The sequence below is a fragment of the Capricornis sumatraensis genome, chromosome 15 (assembly GCF_032405125.1).
Source record: "Capricornis sumatraensis isolate serow.1 chromosome 15, serow.2, whole genome shotgun sequence".
NCBI lineage: Eukaryota > Metazoa > Chordata > Mammalia > Artiodactyla > Bovidae > Capricornis > Capricornis sumatraensis.
The window spans coordinates 61,231,770-61,244,384 of NC_091083.1; the positions used below are offsets into that span (position 1 = coordinate 61,231,770).

General features: G+C 50.8%; 1 protein-coding gene across 1 annotated transcript; it reads left to right on the forward strand.

The window, feature by feature from the left end:
• Positions 1 to 508: 508 nt before the first annotated feature.
• ANKRD60 (ankyrin repeat domain 60) lies at positions 509 to 10,834 on the forward strand. Its single transcript, XM_068986795.1, has 4 exons — positions 509 to 914; positions 5,636 to 5,766; positions 7,440 to 7,605; positions 10,530 to 10,834. Exons 1-4 carry the CDS (start codon positions 509 to 511, stop codon positions 10,832 to 10,834), a joined length of 1,008 nt encoding a protein of 335 aa, XP_068842896.1.
• The last annotated feature ends 1,781 nt before the right edge of the window (positions 10,835 to 12,615 follow it).

The window sequence follows — 12,615 nt, forward strand, 5'->3', positions numbered from 1 at the left end:
AAGTTGGGTCCAGATCTGCTTGAAAGGAGTCATATTTCTGCAATGTTGCCTTTTTCATTCATGCTCGAAATGCGATTTTAAAGCATGACTAAAGACTGCACTTTACAACTCTCCATAGACGATGCACGCAGAGATGATTTAGAGCGTTATTCAGGCATAATTCCTACAGGTAGTTGGCCCCGAATTGTGCAATGAGTGTATTTTAAACAGATGAGAAGAGGCCACAGTTTTCCCGCTTAAAGGACCTGACGTTCAGCTGGGAAGGGGAGCTGGGGGTGTGGTGCGGGGGCGCACGCCTCGTGGCGATGCCTCTGTATTGATCTCAGTATATCTCCCCACTGTTTTAGAAGCGCCCGTGCCCATTCCCCTTATTCAAGAAGCTGCACCAGGTCCACGTGAAGCCCGCTTTGGTTAACCGCAGCCCATCGGCCCACCGCGGGGAGGTGGGGTCACCTGTCGGGGGAGGGGTGGGGGCGCCAGTGACGCGCGGCCACTTCGTGGAGCTGGGATGACGCGCTCAAGACGGGCCCAAGCGGCTGGGGCTGGGCGGCGGGCCATGAGGAGGGGGGCGGCGGAGGCAGCGACGCAGCCGGGGGGAGGCACCATTCGCCCTGGCCCCGCTGCGGCCTGGCCGCCCACGCCGGGGGCGGACTCGGCCGGCCCGCGGCCCCACTCCCCACAGCTCCCGGCCCACACCCGCGGCTGGAACCACGTCGGGGACCCGCAGGCCGTGAACCAGGCGACTGACGTGGTCCCGGATGTCTTCGCCATGCGAGTGCTGCTGGAAGATTCCGGGGAGATGTTCCGAGTGACAAACTGCCGCAGCAACATGACGGTGCGGGAGCTCAAAGAGGAGCTGGATCTAACAGCCGGCATTCCGTTCAACCTGCAGCGGCTGCAGTACCTGGACCAAGGTGGCCCCTGCCCAACCCCTTTCCTGGCCAAGTGTACTCCTCTCCACCTCAGCTGCCAAGTCCCCTCTGAACCTACAATGGGGCAAGGGAAGCCCACCCAGACAAGGACCCCCAGATGGGTCAAAACAAACCCCACACCATGAAACTCCAGGTGGAAAAGCCAATCCTGGCCACCTAGGGACTTCCCAATTCCAGAAAAGCCAGGTTCATGTTAGACCTCAGATCTTCAGGCAAACCCTGTCCACAGCAAGACCCTGATCTGTAGCAAATCCTCCAATCTCAAAGCCAGCTGTCCAGTCCATCCTGCCAACCTGAGACAACCCGGTCCAGGTCAGAGCCCCCAATCCCAAAGCAGACACTGCCCACCCTCCTAGGACGACCCTCAGACACCCAGACCCTCAGACTGCCATGTCTCTCTTCATCAGGGACCCAAGTCCCAAAGCCAGCAGTGCCACACAAGACCTCAAGCCTGAAACGTTTGTCCTCAGCAGACCCCACAAACCTGCTTATGTCAGGCCCCCAAATGGAGGCGAACCTCTAGTGTCTGTGCTATGCTGTGGGACACCAGGACCCCCATTCCGCCATCCAGTTGTATCCATGCAAGGACCCCAAGCCTAGAACAAGCCTGTCCAAAACTTGCCCCAAATCTCCAGGGTTACCGTGACCACTTCAGAACCCTGGATTCTTTGGCAAAGTGTCCACACACGGACACTAGAGCTTGGAACAAGCCCTGCTCACTTCAGGGCCCTCAAGCCAAGAACCAATCTGCCCAAGACTGAACCCCCTAATCCCCAGACTAACCAAGTGACCGTGAGAACCCCGAATCCTCCAGCAACCATGTAGACTTCAGGACACTAGAGCCTTAAACAAACGCTGTGAGCCTCAGAACCCACATCTCTCCACAAACCATACTCATGTTTGAACCTCAAATACAATCCCCAAGTGACCCCCTGCTCACAACAGAAACCTGAATCCCAGAGCAGATGGGCTCAATTCTGAGTCCCTCATCTCCGCCTAACCAATCACGCATCTGAACCCCACCCTATCAGCCATCTCTGTCTACATAAGGATGTCAGACCCCAAAATGAACTCTGCCCACATCTGATAGCTCACTGTGACCACACCAGAAGCCCAGGCCAAGAGTCTTCAGAAGAGCTTCAAGGCATGAGACAGATTCCGCCCACAATAGGACCCCAAAACTCAAGTCCAGTGTACCCATATCTGAACCCCAAACCTCCATGGAAATCACGTTTGCACTCAGAGGTTTAAGCCAGCCATATGCGTGTAAGGAAGCCAAAGCTCAAAACAAGCCTTGCCTACATGAGGACCCCCCAGACTCAAAGCAAACTCTGCTTGTGTTTGAAACCCAAATCCCACATCAGCCTCAGTCACATTTAAACCCCAAGTTCAAGACCAAACCCTGCTTATATTAGGACTCCGAATCTCATAGCAGAACCTGTCGCCACTGAGACACCTGAGTCCCAGGGCAGACCTGTCCGATTCCTCATCCCTATGCTATCCAGGACCCCCAAATGCCAAAACAAATCCTTCCCACAGAAGGACTCTACATCCCATAACAGATCCTTCCCACACCAGGACCCCCAGGCAGAGCGCAAACCTTGCCTCCATCAGAACCCCAAATCTCAAACCCTGTCCACTTTTGAACCCCAAATACTGGCACTGACCCAGTCCATATCAGGACTTTAAATCTCAAGCTGCCTCCTTGTCCATGTCAGGAGCTCAAAGCTAGCCCAACCAGAATCAGAACCCAGCACCCAAAGCTCACTGTGACTGACTCAGGACTCCAAGGTCCCCTGTCCAGATAAACCCCACATGGGAGACATCCAGTGGAGAGCGAGGGTCCAGAGCATGTCCTCCCCCTAGGGTCTCCTTCCCTCAGCCCGTGAGTCTGGTTGTCCCCATCCCATCCCTATGATATTTAGAATATTAGAGCAGGATCAAAGCCCCCCAGCCTCCACCATCTCCCCACCTGCTTGAAATCAATGCAAAAACAAGAAAACAAAGGTAGAAAATAACTCTCTGGGCTGCTGCACAGAGAAAGTAAACAGCCGGTGGCGCAGAGAGACTGCAGTTATACTGCAGGGGCTGTGAAGCAGTAGAGATGAAGACTTGAAGCAGCCTGTCTCCCTGAGCTCCAAGCTCCCAGACATTGCCCTTCTGGGGCTCAGTTTCCTGATTTGCAAACCACAGCCCCATTAGCTCCGGAATCCTCAGTGCCGTTTCCTCCTTTAGGCAAAAACGATTCCAGAAACTCAAAATGCATACTGAAGACCAAAGTCCTTTCCTTTGCCCTCTTGGAAATTGGTTAAGCATTTTTCATGATGTATTTGCTTTGCTAGAGCAGTATTTGGAAGATGTTTAAGAGCCTTTTCAAGATTTTATGTGGAAAGAAATGTACCTGGATTTAATGTGTTAAAAGTGAAGTGAGCTATGGAAGTACTTAGAGTTCCAAAGCAAGTAGTTCAAGAATTATGTGTCCTGAACTGCAGATGTCTGACACCCCTCTTGTTAATTTATTTTCACCCATGAGCTATGCCGAGCGATACATTCAAGAAAGCTAAGAGGGAAAGAAAGAGACGAAGTGGCTTAACACTGATGTCACAATCCTGTTAGTCAGCAAGCACTTAGCAACCGTTAGAAGCTTGACCTCTCTTGCGGTTGCTGTCCTTACTGTTGATGGCAAACAAGAAAGAGAGAAGGTATACCACGATGATGGAAGAAATTTGGGCTTCTGCCAATAAATAATCAGTCTGATGCCTCTTTACCCACCTCAAAGGTTGCCAGGGAGGATCAAATGAGATAATGTTTGTGAAAACCTTGAAAGACTTAACTCTAAAAGGGGGTGAAGCGTTCTCCTGGAGGCGGGTCGCCTTCCCATGTCTGTTGTCAACTCTAATAATTTATTTAGGTGGTGATAATTAGTATTTGTCTAAGCCGAAGGCAGTTGCTGCCTGCCTGTAAAAGGAGAATGTGCTCTGATTTTCTCTAAGAGCTGTTCAGCTGGTGTGAATTGTGCTCTTGTCTTTCTCGGAGAAACACAGCCTTGCTCCAGTTTTTTCAAAGTTCTTAGGAAGTCGTCGAGTTGTCTTACTTAAACTAATTACTGATTATCCTCACTGTGAGAACCACAAATAAGACCCTAATTAACAGATTTGCTAATCGCTATTCCATGTTTCCATCCACCAACTGGAGTTGCTGGGAACCAAAGGGTGCCAACAAAGTCTAGAGTGAGTGGCACAGGGCATCGAGGAGAGGCAGGGCTGGTTGGAGTCCTGGTGTTGCTGTTCACTGGCCATGTGAGCCTCCATCTGCTTTTGCAGCAAATGGACCAGCCAAACCTGGCTTGTCGAGAGGATTAAAGAATGTGGGTGCTGAGTACTGGCACTTAGTAATCACTCAATCATGAAACCAAAAATGCTCACAAATTCTACTCGGAATAATGATAATCCACCCTGGGCAGGGTTGAGACATTCCATTCTTAGGTCTGCTTATTGGAAAAAGCAGATTAATCCTTCAGCTAGATTACAGGTGGCCAGGTAAGAAGATGTGTGTGTGTATTTCCAAAGGTAAACTGAAATCAACTTCATTTTCTTAAAATGTTCTACAGTCCTTTTCTACTAATTCTGACCATCTTCCCCCAAGAGTATGAGTAAGGGACAGTTTTGGGTGATGGCACATGGACAGGATATTCTTCCACACCAAGTCCAAATTATGGTGGGGGTTGACATGGAGATGCTCATATTACTATAGGGTCTCCACTGGGGCAGTTTTGTCCCCCTGGAAGCCATCTGGCAATGTCTAGAGACATTTCAGTGGTCACACCTAGCTGAGCGGGCTGCTGCCACCTTGGGGGTAGAGGCCAGGAATGCTGTAAAGACCCTGCAATGTCCGGGAAGACCACACAGCAGATAGTCATTCGGCCCTAAGGGTCATGAGTGCAGAGGTTGAGAAATGCTGCCATAGGCTATAATTTGAAATATCCAACAATTGTTTCTCATTATTACCTCTTTAAGCTAACTGATGACAAGATTAACCAGAATTAGTATTTTAGTTTAAAGGTATATAACTTGTATAACCACTTGTATTACCTGTCTGTAATGTACAGTTACTTCAAGTAGTTCTACTTAGAGTTGGCCTCCTGAAATGACTTTTGTTCACATCATGTATTTTTGTGTGATGGGTCAAGTTATAATTGGGCTTCCCAGGTGGTGCCAGTGGTAAAGAACCTGCCTGTCCATGCAAGAGACGTAAGAGGTGTGGTTTGATCCCTGGGTTGGGAAGATCTCCTTGCAGAAGGGCATGGCAATCCGCTCCAGCATTCTTGCCTGGAGAATCCCATGAACAGAGGAGCCTGGCAGGCTACAGTCCGTAGGGTGGCAAAAAGTCGGACATTGCTGAAGCGACTTGGCTTGCACACACGCAAGTTATAATTACAGAATTTTATGATTTATTACTTTTTTTTTTTGGTGGGGGAAGGTTTGGCTTCTCTTTGAGTTAAGCCAAATTAATTTTCTAAAAACTATCAGCTACCACAAACAGATATACGTGGTTTTATCAAATGAGACTAGGGCTCAAGTGTCTCAAAGTATTTTTGTGATGCCCAAATATCACAAATAAGATAATCTCTTAACTAAACCAGTATAACAATTTATCTTTAATGCCTGATTTTTCTTTTTAAAGATAAAAATTATTCCCCATAGGAATTTTGATGGATGATGCTACGCTGAAGTTCCACGATGTTATTCCTGGTGGAATTATTTCATTATGTATCTGGCACTATGATGGATGGACGGAACTGGTTTTGGCGGCTGTGGAAGGGGATTCCAGTAAGGTGTTTTCATGCTTCTTTAAATGGATATTATACTTCATGAAGCAACTGTAGATTGTGTGTGTGTGTGTGTGTAGGGGGAAGTTGCTTGTTCTTTACTGTGAATATTTATTGAAAGTTGCAGATTAGAGAGAATAACAACGACTTGTCATCATGATCAAATCATGTGTCTCCATTTGCCGTTTGCCTTTGCGGTTTCTCCCTGTCCACGGACTTGTGATTTGTAACCCAGTCACTCCACCCCGAAAGGAACCAGGGCAGCCCTTTTCCTATTCACGTGTATATCTGCATGCCTTCTAAGTCTCTTCAGTCGTGTCCGACTCTTTGCCACCCCATGGACTGTAGCCCACCCGGCTCCTCTGTCCATGGGATTCTCCAGGCAAGGGTACTGGAGTGGGTTGCCATTCTTTTCTCCAGGGGAGCTTCCCGACCCAGGGATCGAACCTGGGTCTCCTGCATTGCAAGCGAATTCCTTACCACTAGCACCACAAGTTTATTTGGTAAAGTTGAAAACCTAATTTAACAGCGGAGGACGCCAGATAAATTGGAACTGTGTGGTTCAGAGCGTTCATCGCTGCAAAAATAAAATAAGTCCCGAGGGTCTGCCCCTACCTGACAGGGAGAGGCTTGGAAACACAGAAGCCCTAACCCTTGGCCAGGCCTTGAGCAGGGCTCTGGTATGGGGCGGGGGGCAGGCGGGGGTGGGAGTGAGACAGGAGGAGGAAATGTCTACCCAACAGTGAAGGTGAATCGCTCAGACACAGGGGGTGAGTGCACGTTCTTTGTGGAAAATAAATTCGGATGAGAAGAGAGGAACTTGTGGAGGAGAGTTTACTTCTGGCCGGGATGAGGATGGGGGGGTGGTTGGGATGGGGTTCTGGGGAGCGGTGGTGGTTCTAGGAAGTCAGGGCCGACCCAGCAACCCTGCTGCCCTGGAGCAAGGGCCTTAACTCTCTGGTTCCTTCTCTGCCTTTCTCCCCGTCCTCTGCCTTCCCTGGGTTCCTCTTGGGCTGTGTCCATTCTGGGTTCTCTGACTCTTGTTCGGAATGTGGGGTGAGTCCCCCCCAGCTTGTCTTGGGCCAGACTGTCATCACTCCCCTGCACCAGGGACTGGGTTCCTCTCTGTTGGAGCCGTAGCCTTCCTCCGAGGCTCAGAACTTCAATTCTCCCTGAGAAGATTATGTCCCAGGGCTGTTATTCACCTGAGAGCTGAGCTCAGAGTCCCAAACGTCACCGGAGACAATGGGCCTAAGAATAGCCCGGAAGGCCAGGGTTCATCAGCTCTCCCTAGGAGTGCGTGCTCCCTTGGGGGAGGGAGTGTTCGGTGTTGGCGGGGGTCTTCCTTCAGGGCTGCAGCCCCCTTCCTCTGGACACCCAGAAAAGCTATTTTTCTCTCTTCAAAACATGGACAGGAAGAATTTCCTGCCTCCCAAGCCTGTCTGGTGGTAAATTTGTGTTTCCTGGACGTGCAGAGAGAGATACCCCTGGCTGGTTTCCAGCTTCTCCCTCCCCTAGGGGCTGCTGCCAACCCCCCCAACCCAGCCTGTCCCATCCACCTCCTGCATGTGGCATCTGAGCTGACTTCCCCACCAGGGTGTCCCGGGACCCACCAGCCAGGTGCCTCTGTGTTCCTGAAGTCACTGAGACTCACGCGTGTAACTGTGTGTCTCATCCAGCTGGCTTGCCTCGGTGTTGCTGAAGACACTTTCTACCGAACTGCAAATTCGGGGCGTTTTGACGACAGGCAGTGGAAGAAGTGGATTTCCCAGAGAGCGTTCGTGGCCTTGTATGTTGCCTCACACAGGGGTCACTCGGAGGCTGTGCAGTACCTTCTAGACCATGGTAAATCTCATAGCGGCTGGGTGTGTTCACATGGCTGGTGTTCCGTCACAAAGTCATGTCTGACTCTTTGCAACCTCATGGACTGCAGTGTGCCAGGCTTCCCTGTCCTTCACCATCTCCCAGAGTCAACTCAAACTCATGTCCATTGAGGGGCTTTCCTGGTGCCTCAGACGGTAAAGCGTCTGTCTGCAATGCGGGAGACCTGGGTTCAATCCCTGAGTTGGGAAGATCCCCTGGAGAATGAAATGGCAACCCACTCCAGTATTCTTGCCTGGAAAATCCCATGGACGGAGGAGCCTGGTAGGCAACAGTCTATGGGGTCGCAAAGAATCGGACATGACTGAGCGGATCAGCTTCTTCTTCATGTCCACTGATTATGTTCAAGAGTAGGGGTCTTTTGCAGGCAAGGGGGACACAGTGGTTTGTCCTCCTGGTTTGCTCAGTAGTGGTTTCCTGGACCTAAGTTTGTCAACCACCAATTAAGGTCCCCATTGGGCCACCCGGTCACTGTCTGAGGGGGCTGAGGACATGCTAACTGAGGCCAAGAGAGGCTATATTGCCTCTCTTGGCCAGGGCTCAGGAAGTCAGAATTTTTCAGGACACCAAGTCACAGGGCTTCCTGGTTCATAGTGTCCAACCAGATCCCGCTGGGGATATTCCCAACCCATCCTGTTATTTCCTCCCCACCTCGGGTCCCTTTTCTGCCCAAGGAGTCTAGCCCCATGCTGACATCCCTCCCTTGGTGGCTGGCAAGCTGGCCAGTCTCCTTTCTCCAAGCCTTTGAATTATTTGTCCCATACCCTTGTTTTCATCTCTCCTCCACCAAAGAGCAATTACTCTCTCTGTCCACAGACACAGAAGCCTTAGCCTGGCTTGTCTCCCAATTAAAAGGCTTTGCCTGGGGAGTTCTTTGGGAGTACATTTCATCTTTCCTGGATGTAGAGTGTTTTGGGGAAAAGAGGCCTGGGATTGAGGTGCAGACCATTCAAAAACATGAGGAAACCATGTCAGACATCCCAGGCCGCCAGCTTCCTCCAGAAAAAGCACATAGTATTTGATCACTGGTTTCCCAGGTGGTTCAGTGATAAAAGAACCTGCCTGCCAATGCAGGAGGTGCCTGTTTGATCCCTGGGTCTGGAAGATCCCCTGGAGAAGGAAATGACAACCCACTCCAGTATTCTTGTCTGGAGACTCCCAGGGAAGAGGAGCCTGGTGGATTACAATCCTTGGGGTTGCACGGAGTCAGACATGACTGAGCGTGCACACACTACTTGGGGCTCAGGAGGGGCTTCATCTGAGGATCTCCCACATCAACTTGGCTCCAGATTGGAGCCCCTCTTCCCAGCCTTTGGCCTTGATCCCAGGCTCTCTGTGCTATTCCCCCACTTTCACCAACCAACCTGGGAAAACATCTCTGGTGCTTGGGCAGGATGACAGGCCGTGTGTCTGTGATGGGTAGGGGTTTTTGTGACGGTCCTCCCCTCTTTCTGCACTTCTCCTGTTGTAGGATGAACTATGGGCTTTTCACGGCCCAGCAGTCCTTTAAGCTCATAAAAAGTCATTTCGACTCTGATGGAACTGTGATGTATTTGAAAGCACCAGTTAAAAAATTACAGCCGGCTTGGCAAAGTTTTCTGTCCTTTGCAGACAGTAGCTGTAAAGAGGTGCCGGGGCCAAGGCAGGGTGTTGTGAGAACCCATTTAAAACTTTACCTCACTGACCAGTCATAGCTCATAAAAACTGGCTACCGAAATGTCAGCTGCGTGTAATTGAATTGCCTTGTTCTCTCTGTCAATGGTATTTGTTACCCAGAATTTGATTCAATTCAACAAGCCTATATTGGACACCTGTCATTAGCGCACCCATCTGTGGGAGGCAGTGAGGGATTCAAGCCAAGTGAAGTCTGTCCGTGAGTCAGGCTGCTCAGCCTCTGACATCTTCCAGGCGCCCGTCTTCTCCAGGCATCGCCCAGGCTACGTGCCGGGGATGAAAACAGCAATGATCAAAACAAGCATGTTTTCTGCCCATGTGGAGTTTATGAAGGGAAGTCAGCAAATTATTACAAATAATTAATTCCATGGTCAGTCGTGCGCAGAATGTTCTGGAGACGCAGAACATCTATTGAACGAAATGCAGGGGCTCCCCAGACAGCTCAGGGGTAAAGAACCGTCCTACATAGGTAGATGCAAGAGATGTGGGTTCAGTTGTTGGGGTGGGAAGGTCCCCTGGAGGAGGGCGTGGCAACCCACTCCAGCATTCTTGCCTGCAGAATCCCAGGGACAGTGGAGCCTGGCGGGGTGCAGTCTGCGGCGTCACAAAGAGTCAGATATGACTAAACTGTGCACAGGGGGGTTCTGGGGGAGGAGGACTAAGGAGCGTTTTCCTGAGGAAGTGAATGAAACCTCAAGAAACATAGAGTTGCCCCAAGGGGGGAGAGAAAAGTATGAGAGTGTTTTTAGCAAAGAAAACAGCATGTGCAAAGATCCTGAGGCAAGATAAGGGAGTAGGTGTGCTGAAAGGATGAAGCTAGAAGGCGGGTGTAAGTGAAGCATGGAGTGGTCGGGGAGGAAGATTGCTGAGTGGGGGTGGGGTGGGTAATGCTGGAGTGATAAGGCGAGGTGGGTAGGACAGAGCAGTGGAGACCCAGAACATCGCCCCAAGGATTTGAGCGAGGATTGTAGAAAGGTCTTTGTCTGCGACAAGAGGAGCCTGAGGGTGAAGCAGGGCTGGATGCTGGGTAGGGGGGATACAGGAGTGACCCCTTCATGGCACTGGGTACCAGGGTGGGGAGCAGTTATTCATTCTCCCAACTATTCCTTTCCAAACCTCGGCCCCTCCCTGTGAGTCTCTTCTTGAACAGGTTTCTGAAGGTTGGCTCTGGCCAGCAGGGTGGCCCTCCCTGAGCCCACTCTTTTATTTCCCAGGTGCCAACTGTCAGGGAAGATCCCCCGTGGGCAGGACGCCCCTGCATGTGGCTGCAGCCATGAGCCGGCTGGACTGTATCAGCCTCCTGCTCAACTATGGGGCCTCCATCAACGACAAGGATGCCAAGGGGGAGACGCCCATGTCTGTCGCCCGCCGCCTGAACCGTACCCAGAGCGAGCGACGGATGTTCCTCTTCTACTGGCTGGTGAAGATGGGGACTAAGGACCCACTGGACCCTGTGGTGAACAAGGCTTTTCAGAGAGTCAAGTCCGGGTTCGGCACCAAGAAGGAGAGCAAAGTGTAGGAACGTTTGCATATTGACACTGACTCGAGGTAACTTTCCTGAGTTCAGGTCCACGGAGAACAGTGGCCGTGGTGAGCAGAAATTCAGGGAAACATGGCAATTAATCTGAATCAGGCACGAAATGATCTGTCCTGTTTGCAAATGACGTGGGGAGAATATTGATAGAAGTGGGTGACTTTGTGTTCATTTCCTAACCCATTATGGACCTAACAGACTCCCACGCCAGCCTTTAATTTTGAGCTATTTGTTCATTATACCCAGGAACGCTGCTTGGGGTGATGGGGACCAATTACCTCCTCTCCCGTCCGGACACCATCTAATGCATCTGCCTAACGGGGTAATGGACACAATGAGAGTAGTTCTCGTTGTTATGGTACAAAACCAGGGCGGGCAGTTGTCGACGGGTGGTGGGCAGTGTCACCCGTGAATTCCAGCTTGTTAAATTCATGGAACAAAATGCTCCCTGAGCTCGCAATGTTCCAGAAGTTTTCCTGAGCCTTCCTGGAGGGGTCTGCTGTCTGAGTCAGAGGTAGGGTTGGGGTGGGAAGCTAGGCTGGCCAGAAGACATCCGAGCTTGGTTGCCCACAAAGGGCACATGGTTACTCTTGGTGAAAGGGGGTGAGTTGACATTGGATTTAAAGGAGACCAGTGCAAAAGATGACGACAGCTCGTAAAGGAGAGAGTTTGAACTGGCAGCTTCTTTTCGTCCTCTTGTCCCATCCCCAAAAGTCCAAGCACTCTCCTCCCCTACACTAGCTTTCTCCTGTCCTTCTAGAACTGGGGGAGCTCCAGCATCCTTACTAGGGGGCAGCGTTTATGCTGGGCTCTAGGCTTGACGGCCCACGAAAGCTGCCATGTGAGTGATGAGCTGGGTGTGGGAGACCAGACGGAGGGGTGAGGACTGGAGCAGACTGACGTGTACCAACCCTCCCCCCTCAAAACCTTGCCTGAAGAAGATGCTGCCACTCAGCTCCAGCAGTAAGTGAGCCAAAGGCAGCTAGAGCTTTCCAGAGCCAGGAACCCGGCTTTTTAATCTAAATCCTGATTTTTAAGTGTTGGCTTGAATTATCCCCTGGAGAAAGGAAAGGCTACCCACTCCAGTATCCTGGCCTAGAGAATTCCATGGACTGTATAATCCATGGGGTTGCAAAGAGTCGGACACCTCTGAGCAACTTTCACTTTCTTTTCTTTTGAATTATTTTAAGAGCAGCATATGGTACAAAAGGAGAAGATTCGAGGCCGTGGATGGGCCTGCCAAGCGTCATCCAACTAACTTGTTTCACGTGGGAGATGGGTGGACACAGGCTAGGACTCCTCGGGCTGTTCCCTGGCTCCGACACCTCAGGGTGGGAATGGCCGCGGCTGTTCCTGGGCGGTGCTGTCCACCCTCGCACCCACAGCCGCGCGTGTTTCTCTGAAGCCCTGAATCCCGACACAGCTTCCGGGGCCAGTCTGTGCGGCAGCAGTCCCTCTACTGTTGCAGTTATGTTTTGTGCTTTTGCAGATTTGTTTTTTCTTTTTCTTTTTGGTTTCAGACCTGAACTTGCTCATTTTCTAAGGAACCCTGATTCTGAAGTTCTGATTTTTAAAGAGCTGGAAAATGGCACTGCATCCCAGCCGCCCTTCTCTCCAACTTACATCCCAAGAACTGGAACTGGATTCAGCTTTTACATCAATGGGCCGCATTTCCTGCTGTCTTTGCAAGGAAGATCCGTGTTGATGATGTGGCTTTACGCTTGGTGGACGTGACTGCACCCAGCTCAGCAATCTGTTTGACAAAT